The following is a 26869-nucleotide window of genomic DNA, read 5'->3' on the forward strand; positions in this document are numbered from 1 at the left end:
TTATATATTGGATTTTACCAAAATTCAAAACTTTTGCACCTCAAATGACACTATTAAAAAAAGGAAAAAATAAGCCACAGATTATAAGTCATATACCTGAAATGCTTGACATCAGAATATGTAAGGAATTCTTACAACTCAATAGTAATAAAATGACTCAAAAAATGGGCAGAACATGTGAATAGACATTTCATCAAAGAAGATATGAGAATGGCTAATAACTACATGAAAAGACAATCAACATTTGTCATCAGAGAAATGCAAATTAAAATCACAATGAAATAGCACCTACATTAACAAAAAAAGCATACATGTTTATTTTTTAAAGATTTTATTTATTTCTTCAGGAGAGACACGGAGAGGCAGAGACATAGGCAGAGGGAAAAGTAGGCTCCCTCTGGGGAGCCTGATGCAGGACTCAATCAATCCCAGGACCCTGGGATCATGACCTGAGCCAAAGGCAGACACTCAACCACTGAGCCACCCAGGGGCCCCCAAAGCATACATTTTTAAAGAAACTGTTCCACCAAGTGTAATCAAAGGTTTGAAGAAACTGAAACTCATTCACCACTGGTGGGTATGTAAAATGGTGTAACCACTTTGGAAAAACATTTTGTAGTTTCTTAAGAAATCAAACCTACTTCTACCCTATAAACCAGCCATCCATTTTCTAGCTACTTATCCAAGAAAAGTGAAAGCATGTATCCACAAAAAGCACATGCAGAAATGTTCATAACAGATTATTTATAACAGCCAAAAAACTGGAATAAACCCAAGTGTCTACCAATAGAAAAATGGATAATGATTTGTGAGATATATATATACACCAATCAGCAATAAAAAGCAAGGTTTTTGCATAAATAAAAATATGAAGGAATCTCAAAATAGTAATGTTGAGTAAAAGAAAGTAAAAGACAAAAGATAAAGTAGATCAGTTGCTGCCTGGGGAAAAGAGTAGAGGGAAGGAAAGATGGGCTACCAAGCAGCATGAGAAATTCTTGGGAGATGACAGGTATGTTCATTGCTATGATTGTGCTGATGGCTTCACAATGAGTACATATGTGAAAACTCATGAAACAGTACACTTTAATAAGTCTTTGTATATCAGTTATATCACAATAAAGTTGTAAAAACAATTTTTATAAACTGCCCATTCCAATTTAAGACAATAGTATCTGGAATATTCAAAATGCTAGTGAAAATGTAAATTGGTACAATTATATTGCTCGACAATTTGGCAGTGTCTACTAACACAACATTTGTAATATCCTAATGACCAGCAATTCCATTCCTAGGCAAAAACCCAACAACTAGGCTAGAGTGCAAGAAGTGTGGACAGCAATTATAGCTGAGAACAAAGGAGGGCTGGTAATTAGGCAGATACGTGGAGGGGTCCTGAGTGCTAGTAATGCTCTATATTTGACCAAGTTAGAGGTTATAAGGGCATGGTGATAATTCACCAAGCTGTAGATCTATTCATTTGTGTATTATTCTATTTATGTTTATAGTACGTAAAAATGTTTATTGATTTAAAAAATATACGGTTATCTCAGCCTCCCAATTAAAAATTTATTTATATAAGCAAATTCCAGTAATACATCAAAACTAAGTTGGGTTTATCCCATGAACGTAAGCTTGATTAAATAGTATAAAATTAATTATCATATTAGCAGATGAGATTAAAATTTCTATGTAAGTAGAAAAAATATTTGATAAATTCAACTCCATGATTTCTTTAAAAAGGTACAACCTTGGCTTCAGGGGTAGAATTTAATAATTACATACAACACCCAATGCTCATTACAAGTGCCCTTCTTTATACCCATCACCTATCCAGCCCATGCCCCTCCACCTCCGTCCATCAACCCTGTTTGTTCTCTATAGTTAAGAGTCTCTTATGGTTTGCTTCTCTGTTTTTTTCTTTTCCCTTCTCCTATGTTCATTTGTTTTGTTTCTTAAATTGCACATATGAGTAAAACCATATGGTATTTGTCTATCTCTGACTTACTTATTTCGCTTAGCATAATACACCTGAGCTCCATCAAATGTTGCAAATGGCCAAGAAATCATTCTTTTTGATGGCTGAGGAAAATTCCATTGTATATATATTTAACACATCTTTCTACTCCTGAAATACTATTAACCTATATGTTAACCTTTCTAGAATTTAAATACAAACTTGAGTAGATTAAATTAAAGTAAAAGTAAAAATGTATAATCTAAGAATAAGACAGCTTCTCTGCTGTAATATAGGACATCTATAAAAGACAAAAGCTAATCAGGCTGAAATAAAAATGTTATAACTGAGACATAACTGCAAAACAGATTGGATATAATCACAATGAGGATTGAAGAAGCAGAGGAGAGAATAGGTGATACAGAAGATTAAAAAAATTATGGAAAATAATAAAGCTGAAAAGAGAAGGGAAAGAAAACTATTAGATCATAAAGATAGACTTAGGGAACTCAGCAATTCCATAAAGTGAAATAATACTTGTATCATAGAGAAAAAAAAAAAAAAAAAAAAAAATACTTGTATCATAGAGAAGAGCAGGAAAGGGGGCAGAAGGTCTATTAGAACAAATTATAGCTGAGAACTTCTCTAATCTGGGGAAAGAAACAAGTATTCAAGTCCAAGAGGCACAGAGAACTCCCTTCAAAATCAAAACAATAGGTCAACACCATGACACATCATAGTGAAACTTGCAAAATACAAAAATAGAGAATTCTGAAAGCAGCTCAAGAAAGAAGATTCTTAACATACAAGGGTAGACACTTAAGCTAGGAGCAGACCTGTCCACAGAAATCTGGCAGTACAGAAAGTAGTGGCATGAGCTATTCAGTAAGCTAAATGGGAAAAATATGCAGCTAAGAATACTTTACCCAGAAAAGCTATCATTCAGAATATAAGAAGAGATAAGGAGTTTTCAAGATAAGCAAAAATTAAAAGTTTGTGAACACTAACTATGCAGGAACATTAAAGGGTACCCTGTGAGTGGGAAACAAAAGACCAAAAGTATCTAAGAGTAGAAAGGAACAGAGATAATCTACAGGAACATGGAATTCAGAAGTAATACAATGGCACTAACTTCCTATAGTTCAATATTACTCTGAATGCAAATGGACTAAATGTTCCAATCAAAAGACACGGTATCAGAATGGATTAAAAACCAAGACCCATTGATATACTTCTTACAAGAGATTTATTTGAGACCCAAAGACACCTCCATATGAAAGTGAGGGGACATCAAAAGAAAGCTAGAGAAGACATTTTTATATCAGACAACTAGACTTCAAACAAAGACTGTAATAAGAAATGAAGGACACTGTATCATAATAAAGGAATCTATCCAAGAAGATCTAAGAATTATAAATATTTAGGCCCCTAACTTGGGAGCACCCAAATATATAAGCCAATTAACAAAAACTCAAACTCACTGTTAATAATACAGTAATAGTAGAGGACTTTAACAACCCACTCACACCAATAGACATATCATCTAAGCATTAGATCAATAAAGAAACAAGGGCTCTGAATGACTCACTGCATCAGATGGACTTAACAGATATATTCAAAGCATTTCATCCTAAAGCAGCAGAATACACATTCTTTTTGAAGCGTATCAAACATTCTCCAGAATAGATCACTTACTGGTCACAAATCAAGCCTCAACTGGTACAAAAAGACTGAGATCACACCATGCATATTTTGAGACCACAATGCTATGAAACTTGAAGTCAAACACAAGAAAAAATTTGGAAGGATCACAAATACATGGAGGTTAAAGAACATACTACCAAAGAATAAGTGGATCAATCAAGAAATTAAAGAAGAATTTTAAAAATACATGGAAGCAAATGATATTGAAAACATGACAGTCCAAAACCTTTGGGATGCAACAAAGGTGGTCCTAAGAGAGAAGTATATAGCAATACAGGCCTTCCTCAAAAAGCAAATCTCAAATACGCAACCTAACTTTACACCTAACGGAGTTGGGAGAAAAACAGCAAATGAAGTGTAAATCCAGCAGAAGAGAAATAATAAAGATTAGAACAGAAATCAGTGAATTAGAAATTGAAAAAAAAAAAAAACAGTGGAACAGATCAATGAAACTAGAAGTTGCTTCTATGAAAGAATAAACAAAACTGATAAATCCCTAGCCAGACTTATCAAAAGAAGAGAAAGAACCCAAACAAAATTATGAATGAAAGTGAGGATATCACAACCAACACAACAGAAATATAGACAATTTTAAGAGAATATTATGAGCAATCATATACTAACAAATTAGTCAATCTGGGAGAAATGGGTAAATTCCTACAAACATATAAACTAACAACACTGAAACCAGAAAAAAATAGAAAATCTGAACAGACCCATAACCAGCAAAGAAACTGAATGAATAATCAAAAATCGCCCAACAAACAAGAATCCAGGGCCAGATAGCTTCCAAGGGGAATTCTACCCAACATTTAAAGAAGAATTAATAACTATTCTTCTGAAATTGTTCCCAAAAACAGAAATGGAAGGAAAACTTTCAAACTCATCCTATAAGGCCAGCATTACCTTTATCCCAAAACCAGACAAAGACTCCACCAAAAAGGAGAACTATACAGACCAATATTCCTGATGAACGTGGATGTAAAAATTCTCACTGAGCTACTACCCAATAGGATCCAATAGTACATTAAAATGATTATTCACCACAACCAAGTGAAATGTATTCCTGGGTGGCAGAGGTGGTTCAACATGCCCAAATCAATCAACATGATATACCACATTTATAAAAGAAAAAATAAGAACCATATGATCCACTCAATAGATGTAGAGAAAGCATTTGACAAAATACAGCATCCTTTTTTGAAAAACAAAACAAAAACACCTCAACAAAGGAGGGATAGAGGGAACATACCTCAATATCACAAAGGCCACATATGAAAGACATACAGCTAATACCATCCTCAATGAGGTAAAATTGTGTTCCTAAAGTCAGGAACACAACAGGGATGTCCACTCTCAACACTGTTGCTCACTATACTACTGGAAGTATATATGTTGTATGGTTGCTAAAGGATACCTACCTTTAGCAACCATACAACAAAAAGAAATAAAAGGCATCCAGATTGGCAAGGAAGAAGTCAAATTTTCATTCTTCACAGAGGACATGATAATCTATGTAGAAAAGCCAAAAGAATCACCAAAAAATTAGAACTGATATACAAATTCATCAGAGGATGTAAAATCAATGCAGAGAAGTCTATTACATTTCTATACACCAATAATGAAGCAGTAGAAAGAGAAACAAAGGAATCAAACCCATTTATAATTGCACCAAACACTATAAGAATTCTAGGAATTACCCTAACCAAATAGTAAAACATCTGTACTCTGAAAACTATAAAACACCTATGAAAGAAATTGAGGAAGACATGAAGAAATGGAAAATCATTCCATGCTCACAAATTGGAACAAATATTATTTAAATGTCTCTATTACCCAAAACAATCTACACATTAATGCAATTCCTATCAAACAAAACCAGCATTTTTCAGAGCTGGAACAAATAATTCTGAAACCTGCAAGGAACCGGAAAAGTCCCTGAGGAGCCAAAGCGATCTTGAAAAAGCAAAGCAAAGCAAGACTCATCACAATTCTAGACTTCAAGTTATATTATAAAGCTGTCGTGATTATGACAGTATGGTACTGGCACAAAAATAGGCACACAGATCAATGAACAGAATAGAAAACCCAGAATGGGATCCACAACTATACGGTCAACTAATCACTGAAAAATTAAGAAAGAATATCCAATAGGAAAAAGACACTCTCTTCAACAAATGCTGCTGGAAAACTGGACAGCAACATGCAAAAGAATGAAACTTGACCACTATCTTACACCATACATGAAAATAAATTCAAAATGGATGAAAGACCTAAATGTGAGACAGGAATCCATCAAAATCCTAGAGGAGAAGATGGTCAGGAATCTCTTTGATCTTGACACAACAATTTCTTAATAAACACATCTCTAGAGGCCAGGGAAACAAAAGCAAAAATGAACTATTGGGCCTTCATCAAAATAAAAAAAAAATCATGCACAGCAAAGAGACCAAAAAATAAAAGACAACCTTAAAAAATGGAAGAAGTCATTTGTAAATGATATATCAGATAAAGGGCTAGAATTCAAAATCTAAAAATAACATCAAACTCAATGCCCAAAAACCAAAATCCACGCAAAAAAATGGGCAGAAGACATAAACAGGCATTTCTCCAAAAAAGACATACAAATGGCTAACAGAACAAGAAAATATGCTCAACATCAGGGAAGTATAAATCAAAACCACACTGAGATACCACCTTACCCAGGTGTGAATGGCTAAAATTAACAAGTCAGGAAACAACAGATGTTGGCAAAGATGCTGAAAAAGGGTAACCCTTTTACACTATTGTTGGGAATGCAAACTGGTGCAGCCACTCTGGAAAACAGTATGGCAGTTCCTCAAAAAGTTAAAAATAGAACTACCCTATGACCCAGGAATTGCACTGCTACTTATCCAAAGGATTAAAAAATAAATAAAAGGTGATTCAAAGGGGCACCTGCACCCCAATGTTTACAGTAGCAATGTTCCACAATAGCCAAAATATAGAAAGAGCCCAGATGTCCATCAATGGATAAATAGATTAAAAAGATGAGGAATATATATACAAAGGATTATTATTCAACCATCAAAAAGAATGAAATCTTACCATCTGCAGTGACATGAATGGAACTAGAGGGTATTATGCTAAGTGAAATGAGCAGAGAATGACAAATACCACCTGATTTCACTCATATGTGTAATTTAAGATACAAAACACATGTACACAGGGGAAGGGAAAGAAAAATAAAATAAGATAAAAACAGAGAGGTAGTGAATCCGTAAGAAACTCCAAACTAGGCAAAAACTGAGGGGAGATGGGAGGGGGTCATTGGGTGATGGGTCCTAAGGAGGGTGTTTGATACAATGGGCACTGGATGTTCTATGCAACTGATGAATCACTAAATTCTACTTCTGAAACTAGTAATACAGTCTATGTTAACTACCTGCGGTTAAAATCTTTTTAGAAAGTCATAAAACTGTTTATATTATAAACTATATATTTATGTATTATAAATTATGTATCATAAACCTTATTTATAACCTTTTTGTAAACAGCTTTTGTACGCATGTTATTGTAGTAAAGTATACGTAACATAAAATTTACTATTGTAATCATTTTAAAATTTACAGTTCATATAAAGAGATTTTTGAAAATCTAAACAAGTAGAAAAACCATTTAAGTAGTATGTTCATAAACTTAGAAGACTTGATTTCAAAAAATCAATCTCACTATATTAATTTATACATCCAATACAATGCCAAATATTAGATAAGAAATAAATGATATAGAAACTAAAAAACAATAGGACAGATAAATGACACCAGAACCTAGTTCTTTGAAAAAAAAAATAATGAAATAGGGGCTCCCAGGGGGCTCAGCTCTTGGTTTCAGCTCAGGTTGTAATCTCAGGGTCATGCGATCAAGCCCAGAGTTGGGCTCCACACTTAGCACAGAGTCTATTTGTGACTTCTTCCTCTCTTCCTCTGGCCCTCCCCCCAACTCTCTCTCAAATAAATAAATCTTAAAAAAATAAAATAAAGAATTAATAAAATTTATGAGCCCCTTTCTTTTTGACTTATCTAAAAGGACCCAAATAAATAAAATTACAAATGAGAAGAGAAATACAGAAATACATGTAACAGATTATTATGGAAAATTATATGCCAATAAACTAACAACCTGGAAAAAATGTATAAATTCCTAGAAACATGAACCAGCAAAACTGAAACAGGAAGAAACAGAAAACTGGGAACATACCAACAATCAGTAAAGAAATTGAATCAGTAATAAAAAAAAAATCTCCCAGACAACGAAAGTCTGGGGCCTTATGGCTTCATAGGAGAATTCTACCAAACAATTAAAGAAGAGTTAGTATCTACTCTTCTCAAAGTAATCTAAAAACAGAAATGGAAGGAAAACTTCAAAATTCATTCTATGAGCCCAGCATTACCCTGATACCAAAATCAAAGACTCCACTAAAAAAGAGAACTATAGGCCAACATCCTGATGAACATGGATTAAAAAATTCTCAATAAAATACAAGGCAAAGAGAACCAAGAGATTCATTTTAATCATTAAAAGAATCGTTCACCATGATCAAGTGGGATTTATGCCTGGGCTGCAAGGGTGGTTCAATATTTACAAATCAACATGATACACCACATTAATAAAGAAAGGATAAGAACCATATGATCCTTTCAAAAGATGCTGAAAAAATACTTAACAAAGTACAATGGTTAGTGATAAAAATCCTCAACAAAATAGGTTTAGAGGAAACATACTTCAACAAAGTAATAGCCATATATGAAAACCCCAGAGCTAATATCATCCCCAATAGAGGAAAAACTAAGAGCTTCCCCTCCAAGGTCAGGAACAAGACAGGAATATCTACTCTCTCACCACTGTTGTCCAACTTACTACTGGAAGTCCTGCCCTCAGCAATCAGACACAAAAAGAAATACAATGCATCCAAATCAGCAAGGAAGAAGTCAGACTTTTCACTATTTGCCAATGACATGGTACTCTACATGGAAAACCCAAACACTCCGCCAAAAAATTGCTAGAACTACTATACAAATTCAGGAAAGTCACAGGATACCAAATCAACATACAGAAATTTGCTGCATTTCTATACACTAATAATGAAGCAGGAGAAAGAGAAATCAAGGAATCATCACATGTAAATGCACCAAAAACCAAAAGATACCTAGGAATAACCCTAACCAAAGACGTAAAAGATATGTACTCTGAAAACTATAATACTTTTATGAAAGAAATTAAAGCGGACACAAAGAAATGGGATAACATTCCATGCTCATGGATTAGAAAAACAAATACTGTTAAAATGTCTATATTACCCAAAGCAATTATATATTTAATGCAATGCCTATCAAAATATAACAGTATTTTTCACAAAGCAAGAACAAACAATCCTAAAATTTGCATGAAATCAGAAAGGACCTCAAACAGCCAAAAGAGTGTTAAAAAAAAAAAAAAAAGCTGCTACCATCACAATTCTGGACTTCAAGCTGTATTATAAAGCTGTAGCCATCAAGACAGTGTGGTACTGGCACAAACACAGACACACAGATCAATGTGACAACAGAATAGAAATCCCAGAAATGAACCCATGAATTAATCAATTAATCTTCAACAAAGGAGGAAAGAATATCCAATGGGAAAAAGTCTCTTCAACACATGGTGCTGAGAAAACTGGACAGCAACATGCAAAAAAAAAAAAAAATGAAACTAGAATACTCATTTACACCATACATAGGGATCCCTGGGTGGCGCAGTGGTTTAGCGCCTGCCTTTGGCCCAGGGCTCGATCCTGGAGACCCAGGATCGAATCCCACGTCGGGCTCCCGGTGCATGGAGCCTGCTTTTCCCTCTGCCTATGTCTCTGCCTCTCTCTCTCTCTCTCTCTCTCTCTCTCTCTGTGTGACTATCATAAATAAAAAAATTTTTTTTAAATTTACACCATACATAAACACAAATTCAAAATGGATTAAAAACCCAAATGAAAAAATAAAAATCCAAGACAGCAACACTGGCAGTAACCTCTTGGACATCGCCCACAGCAACTTCTTACTAGATATGTCTCCTGAGGCAAGAGTGCTTTCTTTATTTTTTTTAAATAATTTATTTATTTATTTATGATAGTCACAGAGAGAGAGAGAGAGAGAGAGAGAGAGAGAGAGAGAGAGAGAGAGGCAGAGACACAGGCAGAGGGAGAAGCAGGCTCCATGCACCAGGAGCCCGACGTGGGATTCGATCCCGGGTCTCCAGGATCGCGCCCTGGGCCAAAGGCAGGCACCAAACCGCTGTGCCACCCAGGGATCCCCGAGTGTTTTCTTTAAAGCAAAAATAAACTATTGGGACTTCAACAAAATAAAAAGCTTCTGCACAGTGAAGGAAACAGTCAAAAAAACTAAAAGACAACCAGCAGAATAGAAGCAAGTATTTGCAAATGACCTATCTAATAAAGGACTGGTAAAAAAACAAAAAGGACTGGTATCTAAAATCTATAAAGAACTTAATTCAATGCTCCTAAACCAAATAATCCAGTTAAAAATGAGAAGACATGAATAAACATCTTCCCTAGGAAGACACTGAAATGGCCAAAAGATACAAGATAAGATGCTCAGTATCACTCATCATCAGGGAAAATAGAAAACCACAATGAGATATCACCTCACACCTCTCAGAATGGCCAAAATTAACAACACAGGAAACAAAAGTTGTTGGTGAGGATGTGGAAAAGTGAAACACTCTTACACTGTTGGTGGAAATGCAAACTGGTACAGCCACTATGGAAGACAGTATGGAGATTCCTCCAAAAGTTAAAAATAGAACTACCCTACAACTTAACAATTAAACTAACAGGTTTAGTTTGTTTCCCAAATGAAACCAAAATACTAATTTTAAGGGATACATGCACCCCATGTTTATAGCACCATTATCAACAGCCAAATCATGGAAAAAGCCCAGAAGTTTATCAATCAGATGAATAAAGAAGAAATGGCATATGTATGTATATGTGTGTATGTGTACATACATACATACATACACACACACGATGGAATATTATTTAGCCATAAAAAATACTGATATCTTGCCATTTGCAACAATGTGGATTGAGCTAGAGAGTATTATGTTAAGTGAAATAAATCAGAAAAAAGACAAATACCTTATTATTTCACTCATATGTGGAATTTAAGAAACAAAACGAACAAACATGGAGGGAAAAAAGAAAGAGAGGAAAATCAAGAACTAGACTCTAAAGTATAGACAACACACAGATAGTTATGGAAGTCGAGATGGGGGGAAATGGGTTAAATAGGTGATGAGGATTAAGGACGGCAGTTGTGCTGTGCACTTGGTGTTGTTTGTAAGTGTTGAATCAGTAAATTCCACACCTGAAACTAAAAAGAGACAAAAACAAAAATCACAAAATTTTTACAATTTCCTTTTTTTAATATAGAATTGAGCAAGCAGATTCTAACAGGGAAATGCAAGGGGGCCAAAACAGTCCTAATAAGTAAAAAATAAAGTAAGGGATAGGAATAGATACCAATAATTATTGTAAAGCTTTAAGAATTAAGGTAGAAGATAGAAAAAAATAACCACTGGACTAGGGGTTAGGGCCCACAAACAGAACAATGGATACATGGAAGCTTCATTTATACTAGTATGTTTTATAAACCAGCAGGAAAAAAAACTGATGCCTCCATAAAAGGTGTTAGAATAGGGTATCTACATGGAGAAAAAAATGAAATTGGATTCCTACCTCAACCCATATAATGAAATAAATTCTAGGTAGATAAAGGCTTTACTATTAAAAAAACAACAACATTTTTTTAAAGATTTATTTATTCATGATAGACACACAGAGAGAGTGAGAGAGAGGCAGAGACACAGGCAGAGGGAGAAGCAGGCTCCATGCAGGAAGCCCGACATGGGACTCGATCCCGGGACTCCAGTATCATGCCCTGGGCCAAAGGCAGGCGCTAAACCACCGAGTCACCCAGGGATCCCCAAACAACAACATTTTGAAGAATATTTTAATGACTCCAGAGAGGAAAGGATTTTATAAACAAGATAAAAAGCACAAATTACAAAATTTGCTCAGTTTTACTACACTGCAATTAAGAATTAGATTAATCATGTAGGGGAGTAGTTAAGTAGATAATGGGGATTAGGAGTGCACTTTGTGGTGAACAGCACCAGGTATTACAGGGAAGTGCTAAATCACTAGATTGCACACTTAAAACTAATAATACACTGTATGTTAACTAACTGTGATTTTAAAAACTAAAACAAATAAATAGATTAATTAAATTAATTAAAAGACATCATAGGGCAGCCCGGGTGGCTCAGCAGTTTAGCGCCACCTTCAGCCCGGGGCAGTGATCCTGGAGACCCGGGATCGAGTCCCATGTCAGGCTCCCTGCAGGGAGCCTGCTTCTCCCTCTGCTTGTGTCTCCGCTGCGCTCTCTCTCTCTCTCTCTCTCTCTCTCTCTGTCTCTCAATAAATAAATTAAATCTTTAAAAAAAAAAAAGACATCATAGAGTGAAAGGGCAAGCCATAACCTGCAAAAATATTTGCAACATCTGTATCTGACAAAGAACTGGTATCTAGTAAAGATAATTTCTAAACAACAAGGAAAAAAAGATCCCAATAGAGAAATGAACAAAAAACTTCAACAGGCACTTTAAACAAACAAACAAAAAACTTGAATAGTTAAGTATAAGCAAAATTGCTTATTATTAATCTTGGCCCACTAGAAAAATCAAAACCACAAAGAGCTATCCTTTCACATCCACTAAATTTGCCACAATTAAGAGGTCAGAAAATACATCAGCAAAGTGTACAGCAACCAGAATTGACTTTTTTTTTTTCAGAATGGACTTAAAATTGGTCAATCAAATGTTTTATCCTGGATCTTTGAATCTTAAACAACTGATTTCAAAATGTAGGGATGGCTGAAGGTCATTTATTATAATCAGAGTGGCAATATGCTGATCAGACTGTTTCCATCAAAAGACCACCACTGTGCTCTTGTGACCTAGCCTCTGATACCTGACCATTTCCAAGCCTGTTCCTTGAACTTCCTATGACTTATACTCCCAATATTTTCCAAAATCTCTTTGCTTAAGCTAGCCAGTATCAAACTGTTTCTTGCAATCAAAAAATCTTGAAAGACCAAGTTCCCCATTCAATAGGAAGATTCAAAAGGTTTCTATTTTTACAATGTCAAAATGCCTAGAAATCGAAAATCAGAACATTTCTATTTGCCACTATTTCCTTAAAAATCTACATGACAGCAAATGGATTTAAGACGTGATTTGAATATCCACTCACTGCACCATGTTCATCAGGATCAAAATCATGATAGTAAATGAAGTACCTAGCTCTTTCTCGAGCAGCATCCTCACGGGCTTTTTCCTTTTCTTGCCTCTGTTGTTCAATTCGGGCTTCTTGTTCTTTCCTTTTCATTAACAACTCTTCTACACGGGCCTGCCGTTCTGCCTCTAGAGCTCTCTTGCGCTCCTACAGTCAGAAAAGTTTTTAAATGTTAGAGTTATGTGTAAAGTGAAAATGATTAAAGTCTGCACTATTCTGACAAATTTATGTATTCAAGCCAAGCAGATCCCTGCTTGCTACTAGGTATGCTTCTCAGAATTTAAAAAAAAAAAATTATAATGATGTGGTTTTCATGTCATTTATCAGTGTTCCACATAATTAAAATAAATGCTCTTTGAAGGAGAAACTATGTTATTCATATTCTGTGAGAATCTAACATGTATTTTATGGTTAATCACCTCTAAAGCCCTGTGTTTACAAATGGTTTCAGAAATGCCAGAACATGATGAACAAAGTGTAGTTAACAGATTTCTGAACTAAAGCATTCATGAAGGAGTTAAGTGGAAAAATATAAAATACTATGTCCCATATATATTTTTGCCTACTGGGAGTACTTTGCTAACTCTCACGGTATTACAGCTGTACTGATACATGTTATTTTCATATGCACATTGTTTTATTTTTTTCTGCTTGGCATTTTAAATACACTTTTTACATGAAGATACTTTTTTGTTATATAATTCAGAAAATTTTTCGATCAGGTTTTAGAGATTTTGTTTCCATCATGGCTCCTAATATTTTTGTTCTATTTCATTAAAATCATATGTTGACATTTTTATCTTATCTTCAATGTCTTCCGCTATCTTTTACAACACATCAACCTCCATGTTTACAAATACAGAATTATGAGAAAATTTAAAGACTATCTTGAAATTATTATTCTTTCTTCATGGAAAAGGTATATATTATCACATCTTCATTTTCTCTTAATGATATAATTTTTCATTTGTATTAGTTTAAGTTTGCATTTTAATCACCTAGCGCTCCTTACAAATGCTCCTTAATCCCCACTCACTTAATCCGCACAGTTCAACCATCCCCCACCCACCTCCCCTCTGATAACCATCAGTTTGTCATCTACTATTAAGAGTCTGTTTCTTGGGACACCTGGTGGCTCATGGGTGGCTCAGGGGTTGAACGTCTGACTTCGGCTCAGGGCGTGATCCTGGGGTCCCGCGATTGAGTCCTGCACTGGGCTCCTTGCATGGAGCCTGCTTCTCCCTCTGCCTGTGTCTCTGCCTCTCTCTCTGGGTCTCTCATGAATAAAGATATAAAATCTTTAAATGTATTTTTTTTAATTTTTATTTATTTATGATAGTCACAGAGAGAGAGAGAGAGGCAGAGACACAGACAGAGGGAGAAGCAGGCTCCATGCACCGGGAGCCCGACGTGGGAGTCGATCCCGGGTCTCCAGGATCGCGCCCTGGGCCGAAGGCAGGCGCCAAACCGCTGCGCCACCCAGGGATCCCCAAGAAATAAAATCTTTATAAAAGGGTCAACCAGGAAATTAAGGAAGAATTAAAAAGATTCATGGAAACTAATGAGAATGAAGATACAACTGTTCAAAATCTTTGGGATGCAGCAAAAGCAGTCCTGAGGGGGAAATACATCGCAATACAAGCATCCATTCAAAAACTGGAAAGAACTCAAATACAAAAGCTAACCTTACACATAAAGGAGCTAGAGAAGAAGCAGCAAATCGACCCGACGCCCAGCAGAAGAAGAGAGTTAATTAAAATTCGAGCAGAACTCAACGAAATTGAGACCAGAAGAACTGTGGAACAGATCAATAGAACCAGGAGTTGGTTCTTTGAAAGAATTAATAAGATAGATAAACCATTAGCCAACCTTATTAAAAAGAAGAGAGAGAAGACTCAAATTAATAAAATCATGAATGAGAAAGGAGAGATCACTACCAACACCAAGGAAATACAAACGATTTTAAAAACATACTATGAACAGCTCTACGCCAATAAATTAGGCAATCTAGAAGAAATGGACGCATTCCTGGAAAGCCACAAACTACCAAAACTGGAGCAGGAAGAAATAGAAAACCTGAACAGGCCAATAACCAGGGAGGAAATTGAAGAAGTCATCAAAAACCTCCCAAGACACAAGAGTCCAGGGCCAGATGGCTTCCCAGGGGAATTCTATCAAACGTTTAAAGAAGAAATCATACCTATTCTACTAAAGCTATTTGGAAAGATAGAAAGAGATGGAGTACTTCCAAACTCATTCTATGAGGCCAGCATCACCTTAATTCCAAAACCAGACAAAGACCCCACCAAAAAGGAGAATTACAGACCAATATCCCTGATGAACATGGATGCAAAAATTCTCAACAAGATACTAGCCAATAGGATCCAACAACACATTAAGAAAATTATTCACCATGACCAAGTAGGATTTATCCCCGGGATGCAAGGCTGGTTCAACACTCGTAAAACAATCAATGTGATTCATCATATCAGCAAGAGAAAAACCAAGAACCATATGATCCTCTCATTAGATGCAGAGAAAGCATTTGACAAAATACAGCATCCATTCCTGATTAAAACTCTTCAGAGTGTAGGGATAGAGGGAACTTTCCTCGATATCTTAAAAGCCATCTACGAAAAGCCCACAGCAAATATCATTCTCAATGGGGAAGCACTGGGAGCCTTTCCCCTAAGATCAGGAACCAGACAGGGATGTCCACTCTCACCACTGCTATTCAACATAGTATTGGAAGTCCTAGCCTCAGCAATCAGACAACAAAAAGACATTAAAGGCATTCAAATTGGCAAAGAAGAAGTCAAACTCTCCCTCTTCGCCGATGACATGATACTCTACATAGAAAACCCAAAAGCCTCCACCCCAAGATTGCTAGAACTCATACAGCAATTTGGTAGCGTGGCAGGATACAAAATCAATGCCCAGAAATCAATGGCATTCCTATACACTAACAATGAGACTGAAGAAAGAGAAATTAAGGAGTCAATCCCATTTACAATTGCACCCAAAAGCATAAGATACCTAGGAATAAACCTAACCAAAGAGGTAAAGGATCTATACCCTAAAAACTATAGAACACTTCTGAAAGAAATTGAGGAAGACACAAAGAGATGGAAAAATATTCCATGCTCATGGATTGGCAGAATTAATATTGTGAAAATGTCAATGCTACCCAGGGCAATTTACACGTTCAATGCAATCCCTATCAAAATACCATGGACTTTTTTCAGAGACTTAGAACAAATTATTTTAAGATTTGTGTGGAATCAGAAAAGACCCCGAATAGCCAGGGGAATTTTAAAAAAGAAAACCATAGCTGGGGGCATCACAATGCCAGATTTCAGGTTGTACTACAAAGCTGTGGTCATCAAGACAGTGTGGTACTGGCACAAAAACAGACACATAGACCAATGGAACAGAATAGAGAATCCAGAAATGGACCCTGAACTTTATGGTCAACTAATATTCGACAAAGGAGGAAAGACGATCCACTGGAAGAAAGACAGTCTCTTCAATAAATGGTGCTGGGAAAATTGGTCATCCACATGCAGAAGAATGAAACTAGACCACTCTCTTGCACCATACACAAAGATAAACTCAAAATGGATGAAAGATCTAAATGTGAGACAAGACTCCATCAAAATCCTAGAGGAGAACACAGGCAACACCCTTTTTGAACTTGGCCACAGTAACTTCTTGCAAGATACATCCACGAAAACAAAAGAAACAAAAGCAAAAATGAACTATTGGGACTTCATCAAGATAAGAAGCTTTTGCACAGCAAAGGATACAGTCAACAAAACTCAAAGACAACCTACAGAATGGGAGAAGATATTTGCAAATAACATATCAGATAAAGGGCTAGTTTCCAAAATCTATAAAGAACTTATTAAACTCAACACCAAAGAAACAAACAATCCAATCATGAAATGGGCAAAAGACATGAAGAGAAATCTCACAGAGGAAGACATAGACATGGCCAACATGCACATGAGAAAATGCTCTGCATCACTTGCCATCAGGGAAATACAAATCAAAACCACAATGAGATACCACCTCACACCAGTGAGAATGGGGAAAATTAACAAGGCAGGAAACAACAAATGTTGGAGAGGATGCGGAGAAAAGGGAACCCTCTTACACTGTTGGTGGGAATGTGAACTGGTGCAGCCACTCTGGAAAACTGTGTGGAGGTTCCTCAAAGAATTAAAAATAGACCTGCCCTACGACCCAGCAATTGCACTGTTAGGGATTTACCCCGAAGATTCAGATGCAATGAAACGCCGGGGCACCTGCACCCCGATGTTTCTAGCAGCCATGTCCACAATAGCCAAACTGTGGAAGGAGCCTCGGTGCCCATCGAAAGATGAATGGATAAAGAAGATGTGGTTTATGTATACAATGGAATATTACTCAGCCATTAGAAACAACAAATACCCACCATTTGCTTCAACGTGGATGGAACTGGAGGGTATTATGCTGAGTGAAGTAAGTCAATCGGAGAAGGACAAACAGTGTATGTTCTCACTTATTTGGGGAATATGAATAATAGTGAAGGGGAATATAAGGGAAGGGAGAAGAAATGTGTGGGAGATATCAGAAAGGGACACAGAACATAAAGACTTCTAACTCTGGGAAATGAACTAGGGGTGGTGGAAGGGGAGGAGGGCGGGGGGTGGGGGTGAATGGGTGACGGGCACGGAGGGGGACACTTGACGGGAGGAGCACTGGGTGTTATTCTGTATGTTGGTAAATTGAACACCAATAAAAATTAATTTATAAAAAAAAAAAAAAAAAAAAAAAAGAAATAAAATCTTTAAAAAAAAAAAAAAGTCTGTTTCTTGGTTTGTCTTTTTTCCTTTGCAGCTTTTTTTTTTAAGATTTTATTTATTTATTTGACAGAAAGAGAGAGGGAGAGCACAAGCAGAGGGAGCAGAAGGAGAAGTAGCAGGAGAAGGAGAAGCAGACTTCCTACTAAGAAGGAAGCTTGATCCCAGGACCCTGCAATCATGACTTGAGCCAAAGACAGATGCTCAACCAACTGAGCCATCCAGGTGCCCCATGCCTTTCCTTCTTAAATTCCACATGAGTGAAATTATATGGTGTCTTTCTCTGACTTGTTTCACTTAGCATTATACTCTCTAGCTCTATCCATGTCATTGCAAATGGCAAGATTTCATTCATTATTATGGCTGCATAATACTCCATCATGTGTATATATACCACATCTTCTTTATCCAATCATTAGTTGACAGACACTAGGGCTGCTTCCATATCTTGCCTGTTGTACATAATGCTGCTATAAACATAGGTATGCATGTTTCAGTTAGTGTTTTTGTATGCTTTGTGTAAATATCCAAAGTGCCAATGCTGGATCAGAGGGTAGTTCTACATTTTTAGAGAGAGCTAGTATGAGAGTGAGGGGGGAGAGAGGGGGAGAGAGAGAAAAACCTTAAGCAGGCCTGAGTTGAAATCAAGAGTCAGACACTTACCCAACTAAGCCACCCAAGTGCCACCATTTTTAACTTTGTGAGAAATCTCCACAGTTTTCCAGAATGGCTGCACCAGTTTGCATTGCCACCAACAGTGCAAGAGGGTTCCTTTCTTTCCACATCCTCACCAACACCTATCGTTTCTTATGTTACTGATTTTAGCCATTCTTACAGGTGTGAAGTGATATCTCATTGTAGATTTGATATGTATTTCCCTGACAGTGAGTGATGATGAACAACTTTTCATGTGTCCATTAGCCATCTGGATGTCTTTTTTTGGAAAAAATGTCTGTTCATGTCTTCTGCTCCTATACTAATTATTTGGCTTTTGGATGGAGTTTCGTAAGTACTTTATATATACTGGATATTAACCCTTCATGGATATATCATTTGCAAATATTTTCTCCCATTCCATAGGTTGCTAATATGGATTTTTTTTAACTGCAAAGAAATTTGAATTTAAGAGAAAACTCTTTTGTTTATATTTTCTTCATTGAAGATAATTTTCTGTGCCAGATTTATTTGTTTTTAGTCTTATTAAAGAGTTTTTGAAATCTTAGATAACTACACAAGTTTCCACATATTATGCTTACTTAGTAACATGAAATAGCTATAACCAGTTCATGAATAGTATACACAACATAAAGAATATTTTTAAAATCTAGCTGCATGCCTCTAGCAGTCAGTAATCTGCCACATATACCTTTCTGAAATCAGTGCATTCCCTAATTCCCTTCTTGCCCTGGACCCCTTCCCAAAAAAAATAAAAAATAAAACCAAAACCCACCCTCCCCAAATGTAGGGACTTTTTGGCTTACTATTTTAGAAAGATTTTCTTCCTGGGGTAGACAGAGCTTGTTGTAAGTATGACGTTACTGTAGTCAGCATAATTAAGTGTTAGAAGTATTCCCATGTCTCCTCAGTGTCCTCGAAACAGGAACTGTTTTAGTATTTTTTTTCTGTCATTTATTGGGCACTTACTATACTAAACACTTTGCTAAGTCCTTACTTATATTAGTAATTTTGATATCACAACAAACTGGAGCTTTCTAAAGTAAAATGACTTGCACAAGACTATATAAACAGTAGTTAGAAGAACCTAAATAAGTGTATTCCATTAATCATAATGACTAGGGGGCAGGGAGAGGTTGTGTGAGCTCTCTGGGGGATGGCGATGAATTGAAAAATATATATATCAATTCAATCAAAAACATAAGAAACAACAGGTGTTGGCGAGGATGTGGAGAAAAAGGAACCCTCCCTCTTGCACTGTTGGTGGGAATGCAAACTGGTACAGCCATTCTGGAAAACAGTATGAAGTTTCCTCAAAAAATTAAAAACAGTACCCTCTGATCCAGCAGTGGCACTACTGGGTACTTATATAAAGAATACAAAAACACTAATTCAAACATACACCCCTATGTTTATAGCAACATTCTTTCCAATAGCCAAGATATGGAAGCAGCCCAAGTGTCCATCAACCGATGAGTGGATATATTATACAATGGAATATTATTCTGTCATAAAAAGGAATGAAATCCTCCCATTTACAATGACACGGACAGGGATAAAAAGCATAATGCTAAGCCAAATAAGTCAGTCAAAGACAAATACCACATGATTTCACTCATGTGGAATTTAAGAAACAAAACAAATCTATAATGGAAGAAAGAGAAAGAGACAAACCAGAAACAGACTCTTTATATAGAAAACCAACTGATGATTTAAAGTGGGTGAGGAGATGGGTGAAATAAGTAGTGGGATTAAGGAGTCTACTTGTGATGAGCACTGGGTGATGTATGAAACTCTTGGATCACTATATTGTACACCTGAAACTATTACAACACCGTATGTTAAATGTAATTAAAACCTTAAAAAAATCTGTATTCTGTCTGTAACCACAAGTTTCACAATAAAATGCAAAAGGCTTAGTTATTAAATGTAAAGAATTAAGCCAGAACTTTTCACTTCATATTTTGTAAAATCAAAAGCCTTAAAACTATACTTTCAAAAATTATAAAATAGCTTTATAAATGAAATATATGTGTATATATACTTTATGTGTATGTTCAATGTAGCCAAGTTGACTATGTAAACATAACGTCAACTTGCTGGTTGTATTCATGTATGTAAGACATACTCCAACACTGTACAAATAGAAATAACTGTACTTCAAAAAATATTAAATCTTTTATTTTCTGTTTTTAGTTAATGGAAAAGATAAATGGTAACTATAGGTAGTGAATAAGACTGGTTAAGTTCACCTAGTGTTTTCCTATCTAAAATTTAAATTTCCTAAATAAAAGAAACTTTGTACCCCATCGCATCCTGCACAGGACAGGAGTTCCATAAATACCTGTTAAATGAAGCACAGCTTCGTAAAATAATACGCATTATAAATGTACATGCAGATGATGAATCCGAAAGATACCTAATTCCTAAGCCTTCTGAAACCTTTGAAATCCCCATGTACCTTGCTTTATAGTTGGATTTATTTGTGGCAGCCTGAGAATGAATATTGCAAATCCCTACCTTTTTATGCCTATAATTCAAATGATTAGGGCAAAAGGACAGGCAGCGTATCTAAGGAAACTGGACTAAAACTGACAAAAATTCACATAAGAAAACTGGCAAATTGAAAATATATGATGAGTACTTACTAAGTATTTTGCTTACAAGAAGGATCACAATTGCCTCTAACACCTTATTGGAATATTAAACAAGTGGTGAAAGTAAAGCAGAAGAGGACCTTACTATCATTGTAACCAGAGAATGTGCGGCATTAGTGCCTTGCACCTCTAGTAACGACTACACATTAAAAGATTTTTTGATTATATACGCTATACGTTACCAGCAGACTTTTCCAATATTATACAGGTCAATTAAACTTGACAGGTTTTTAATTTTTCTTCAAAAATAAAATCCATAGGAAATTTCCTCATTTTTAATAAGAAAAATAATTCTGAACAGTCAAAACAATTTTTAAAGAGTATCAAAAATCTGGGGATCCCTGGGTAGTTCAGTGGTTTAGCGCCTGCCTTTGGCCCAGGGCGTGATCCTGGAGTCCCGGGATCCAGTCCCACATCAGGCTCCCGGCATGGAGCCTGCTTCTCCCTCTGCCTGTGTCTCTGCCTCTCTCTCTATGTCTATCATGAATAAATAAATAAAATCTTTAAAAAAAATTTTTTTAAAGAGTATCAAAAATCCCTTATTACTTTTAGAAAAGAACTGCTTCATATGGTTTCACTCATACGGGGCATATAAGAAATAGTGAAAGGGATTATAGGGGAAAGGAGGGGAACTGAGTGGGAAATATCAGAGAGGGAGACAAACCACGAGTGACCACTAACTCTGGGAAACAAACAAGGGGTACTGGAAGGGGAGGCGGGTGGGGGGATGGGGTGACTGGGTGACAGGCACTGAGGGGGCACTTGACAGGATGAGCACTGGGTTTTACACTATATGTTGGAAAATTGAACATTAAAAATACATTAAAAAAAAGAGCAGCTTTCCTTTCAGTTTTTATTTATTTATTTATTTTATTTAGTTATGATAGTCACAGAGAGAAAGAGAGGCAGAGACACAGGCAGAGGGAGAAGCAGGCTCCATGCACCGGAAGCCCGACGTGGGATTCGATCCCGGGTCTCCAGGATCGCGCCCTGGGCCAAAGGCAGGCGCCAAACCGCTGCGCCACCCAGGGATCCCCTTTCCTTTCAGTTTTAATAAATGTTCCAATTTATCAAATAAGAGTAATCATTTTAAAATGGAACATTACTACTTTATTTCAAATCTTCAGATATACAAATTGAATGCAAAAAAGGGACCAAAGATTTCCATTCTAAATACATAATCATATATTTCCCCCCAAAACCCAGCCAAAGTTACCTCTTCCAGAGAACTTTACCTGACAATCCCTTCCTACCAAAAAAAGCTAATTATTTCCTCCTCTGTGATACCTCTGTAGCTTATACATAGTTCTGCAACATTTTCATATTATGTTGAACTGTTCACCATAAAGGATCACATCTTATCTCTGAATTATCAATGCCTAATGGTTCCTTAAAAGTAACACATAATTCACATAATACAATGGTTGAGCATCTGCCTTTGGGTCAGGGCGTGATCCCAGAGACCTGGGATCGAGTCCTGCATCAGGCTCTCCACAGAGAGCCTGCTTCTCCCTCTGCCTGTGTTTCTGCCTCTGTCTCTCGTGAATAAATAAATAAAATCTTTAAAATAAATAAATAAATAAAAAATCAATTTCAAATATTCTATTTTATTTACTCATTTAAGAGTATTAGTAAGTAACTTCTAAATAATAAAAATTTTGGCTGCTCCTTAGTGAAGAAAAGCTGAAGTTTTTCAAAGTCATTCTGTATTTTTAAACGTAAGTTAGCTTAGCACTCAGATTCAAGTAAGACACTGACTCAAATCAAATAGAGATCAGGGATGAATATCGTAATGCCTGCCAATACCCACAAATATCAAAGGATAATCAACAAAGTTTAAAACTGTATTGATATTTTATTTTTTTAAAAGATTTATTTATTTATTTATTTATTTATTCATGATAGACATAGAGAGAGAGAGAGGCAGAAACACAAGGCAGAGGGAGAAGCAGGCTCCATGCCAGGAGCCCGACTCGGGACTCGATCCCGGGACTCCAGGATCACGCCCTGGGCCAAAGGCAGGCGCTAAACTGCTAAGCCGCCCAGGGATCCCCCGTAATGATAGTTTAACTTCCTAAAACCACCAGTAACATAAAGAAGCATTAAATATTAATAACACCTCCAGTGTTTAACATAATAAAGCTCAGCATGGCCTGTTCCCTAACCCTACAGGGCAGTCCTCGCCCAGGTCTCCGGCCTGGAATGCCTACTTCTCATCATTTGCATCTGTCTTACTGTTTGCAAACCTTAGCTGAGGTATCAACTCCTCTAGGAAGCTTTTCATGACTGTTGCAAGTCCTTGCCACTCCCAATTGGAATACGGTGTTTTCTCTGTGCTACTAAAGAATGCCTTTTCTGTTATACTGATTCTGTCAAGTTATAATTAGTACACATGACCCCCCATTGAGAACAGTGATGTATCCTTTTCATGTCCTTGAGCCTAGCACAGCATACAGCCTACAGTAGTAACTCAATAAATAATCACTGAATAAGTAAACAAATAAATATTGGTCATAACAAAGTATGTCTGCATTTATACCTGAATACTATAAAATTTGTTCTCTACATCAAAAATGTCAAGTCCTTATTTCTAGCCTGTGCAAAAAGATTTTTTTCCTCCTCTTTCCAAGGAGAAGTGCCTTGCCTTTGAAGACACTCCTAACAGCATGGAGGGAGCCCTTGCAGATGGCACGCAGGTGATCAAGGTTCCAGATAGAAATCTGTATCAACACTTGACGTCAAAAGCTGCCCTGGTGCTGGATTCCCTACAAGAATTCCAGTCCAAGCTGTTTGTTTTGCCACCCTCTGAGTGAACGGTGCACCACACCTCTCTGAGCGCCATGGCCACTGCACCCACTCTGGTGACCCATGCCACCCAAGAAATCACCACATGAGCAGTCCTTGCAGCCCACGTGGTTGGCCTTCTCATCCCATGGGCTTGGTCTACTCCAGCTAGTGCTGACAAATCACAGACACAGCTGAGAGACAGAAAAGCAGAAACAGTCCAGAACAAAGATCAAAACTCTCATTTGCATAATCATATACAGTATGTGAATGATCATACAATGTCATTATATTTAAAGAATCAAGTAACAGTCATATACAGCAAATATACATACATTGTTGTATAAATTCTTGTGCATGTATGCATATATATGTATTTATACATATACATATATATGTAAAATACTTCCTTTTCCAAGACAAAGTGAAATTCTATTCGTGTTCATTTCTTTTCCTTTTTAGTTTTTCTCAACCCTGGCTGGAAAATGAAAATGTGTGTGTGTACACATGTATATAAGCTTATAATATGTATGAATATATTTATTTATATACTTACTATACTACTTCATTCTTTTAAGTATCGGCTTTAATGTGCCATAGCGATTGATAAAAGAGATGGTAACTGTATTTGGTTTGCAATCTGAGTAGAAAAGCCATGTCATAGATGAGCCCTGAAAAATCATCCTCTTTCTTAGCAAAACTGAGTACCTCAGATCTCTGAAGGCTCAGAATCTCTCTACAGACTGCTATGCAAATACAAATTTGGAGCCGTATTACCTTTTCGGTGTGAACAAACTGTAGCTTTTATCTTACATCTAGGCATATGTCCACGTTTGAGGATATTTTCTACTTCAAAAAAAAAACCCCTTCCCCTCAAAATTTATTTTTCTAATATAGTCTTTGATACAAATATAATTTGAATTCAGAATGCACAGTTGTATGACTGAGAGACTCAGCACATTTTTGGAATAATTTACCAGACATTACACTTTGGCAATGGATCCCTTTCAGTAGATTTACTCAGCCTTTTGTGATGGGAAAACTGAAAAATCTTTGAACATGGAAAGACATAATCACAGGATGTACCCTGTCTGCTGGTCTGTCACTGATTGTCATTGAGCTAATTTTCAACTGTGAGTTATAGGAAAATTATGATGATGTATGCTCTTGCAAGGAGGGTTGGTCATCTGCTGATGGCTGCCTCTGACCTTTGAAGAGTTTTGTATCTGTTCAACAAATTCATTTCAGCATTACTGATCACCTGTGTATGGGTCTATTTGAATTTTTCTTTAAACTGGTAACATCTTACTGGATCCCTCACCAATTAATTGAGTTGAATAAAATCTTTGAATCAGTGCGAAAAGAAAAAAATGTCAAGTCCTAAACGAGTCTTATGGATAAGACTTTGTACTGAAGAAGGTCTAAAATAGTTTATAATTATCAGTACAGTCTATGTGTTAACCTTTCTTCTGATCCTGAAAATGGTAGCTAAATTAGGGCTTACCACACAGAGGTCAAAGCTAAGCAATTAAAGTATCCAATGATACTGCCCAATAAAAGACAGGTGTTCCTTGTTGCAAGCATAAAGACTGCCCAGTTCCATAAGGCTACATACACTGGTTCAAACACAATCCTTTTTTAAGTGGAAGGGAAGGAGTATATTCTTATGAAACCCAATTAGCAAAGAATAGACAATAATCTGTCCAAAGCAATTTAGTCTTTCATGTGGTTGAAATTAGAAATTCAAACTGTATGACTGCTATGCACTAATGAAAACACGATTACCATATATACAATTACACTGTCTTTTGGCAATCAGACTTCATGATTCCACAATGCAATAATAAACCATGCACCACTGGGTCAGAAACTAGGTCTTACTCCTTGTTGGATCCTCAGCAATAGCTCAGAGCCTAGGATATAACAGGTGCTCAATAACTGCTTGCCAAATAAAATTCTACCTGAACAGCTTCATCACGTGCTTGTTTTTCTTCCTGTCTTCGCTGACGTTCTTCCTGTAACTCATTAAGCCTCTGCTCATATTCCTTCAATTTTGATAAGACATCATGGCGCTTATTCTGGGCTTCAAGGGTATTTATGAAGGCAATTTCATTTACCTTCAATAAAAACAAAGAAAGTATCAAATCAAGTTGATTCTAAGACACACCACAAAAATAAGAAACCTAACAGCAATTTTTGTATAGTAATACAAACCACTAGTAAAGCATGAAACAAAAAATGAATATAGGTCTTTTCCTTTAATATTTGTTTCAAAAATGGTAGTAATCCAGTGTATATAAGAAATCTACATGGGACGCCTGGGTGGCTCAGCAGTTGGGCACCTGCATTAAGCTCAGGTCATGATCCTGGGATCCAGGATCAAGTGCCACATCAGGCTCCCTGTGAGAAGCCTGCTTCTCCCTCTATGTCTTGCCTCTTTCTCTCTCGGTCTGTGTCTCTCATGAATAAATAAATAAATCTTAAAAAAAAAATCTACAGGCCTTAGTAAGAAATGATTTAAGGGGATCCCTGGGTGGCTCAGAGGTTTGGCACCTGCCTTTGGCCCAGGGCCTGATCCTGGAGTCCCAGGACTGAGTCCCGCATCGGGCTCCCTGCATGGAGCCTGCTTCTCCCTCTGCCTGTCTCTCTGCCTCTCTCTCTCTATCATGAATGAATGAATGAATGAATGAATGAATGAATAATAAATAAATAAATGTAAAAAAATAAAAATAAAAAAAGAAATTATTTAAAATACCTGTCACTAAAGTATTTTTAAGTCAAGAAAAAATTGATTCTTACAAAAGAATCATTAGCTCATCAAAATTTGCAATTATATGAATTACATTAAAATTTAAATAGG

General features: G+C 36.4%; 1 protein-coding gene across 7 annotated transcripts in view; it reads right to left on the reverse strand.

Annotated features, from left to right (window-relative positions):
• The window catches only part of SCAPER (S-phase cyclin A associated protein in the ER), a 433964-nt gene that overhangs the window by 292845 nt on the left and 114250 nt on the right, over window positions 1-26869 (reverse strand). For all 7 annotated transcript variants that reach the window (XM_055319784.1, XM_055319782.1, XM_055319779.1 and 4 more), the window contains 2 exons: window positions 25971-26126; window positions 13054-13196 (listed from right to left, as the gene is read on the reverse strand). In XM_055319784.1, coding sequence (XP_055175759.1) covers window positions 13054-13196; window positions 25971-26126 — 299 coding nt within the window. The remainder of the gene's footprint in view (window positions 1-13053; window positions 13197-25970; window positions 26127-26869) is intronic.

Source organism: Nyctereutes procyonoides, unplaced genomic scaffold, assembly GCF_905146905.1.
Source record: "Nyctereutes procyonoides isolate TBG_1078 unplaced genomic scaffold, NYPRO_anot_genome, whole genome shotgun sequence".
NCBI classification, from domain to species: Eukaryota; Metazoa; Chordata; class Mammalia; order Carnivora; family Canidae; genus Nyctereutes; species Nyctereutes procyonoides.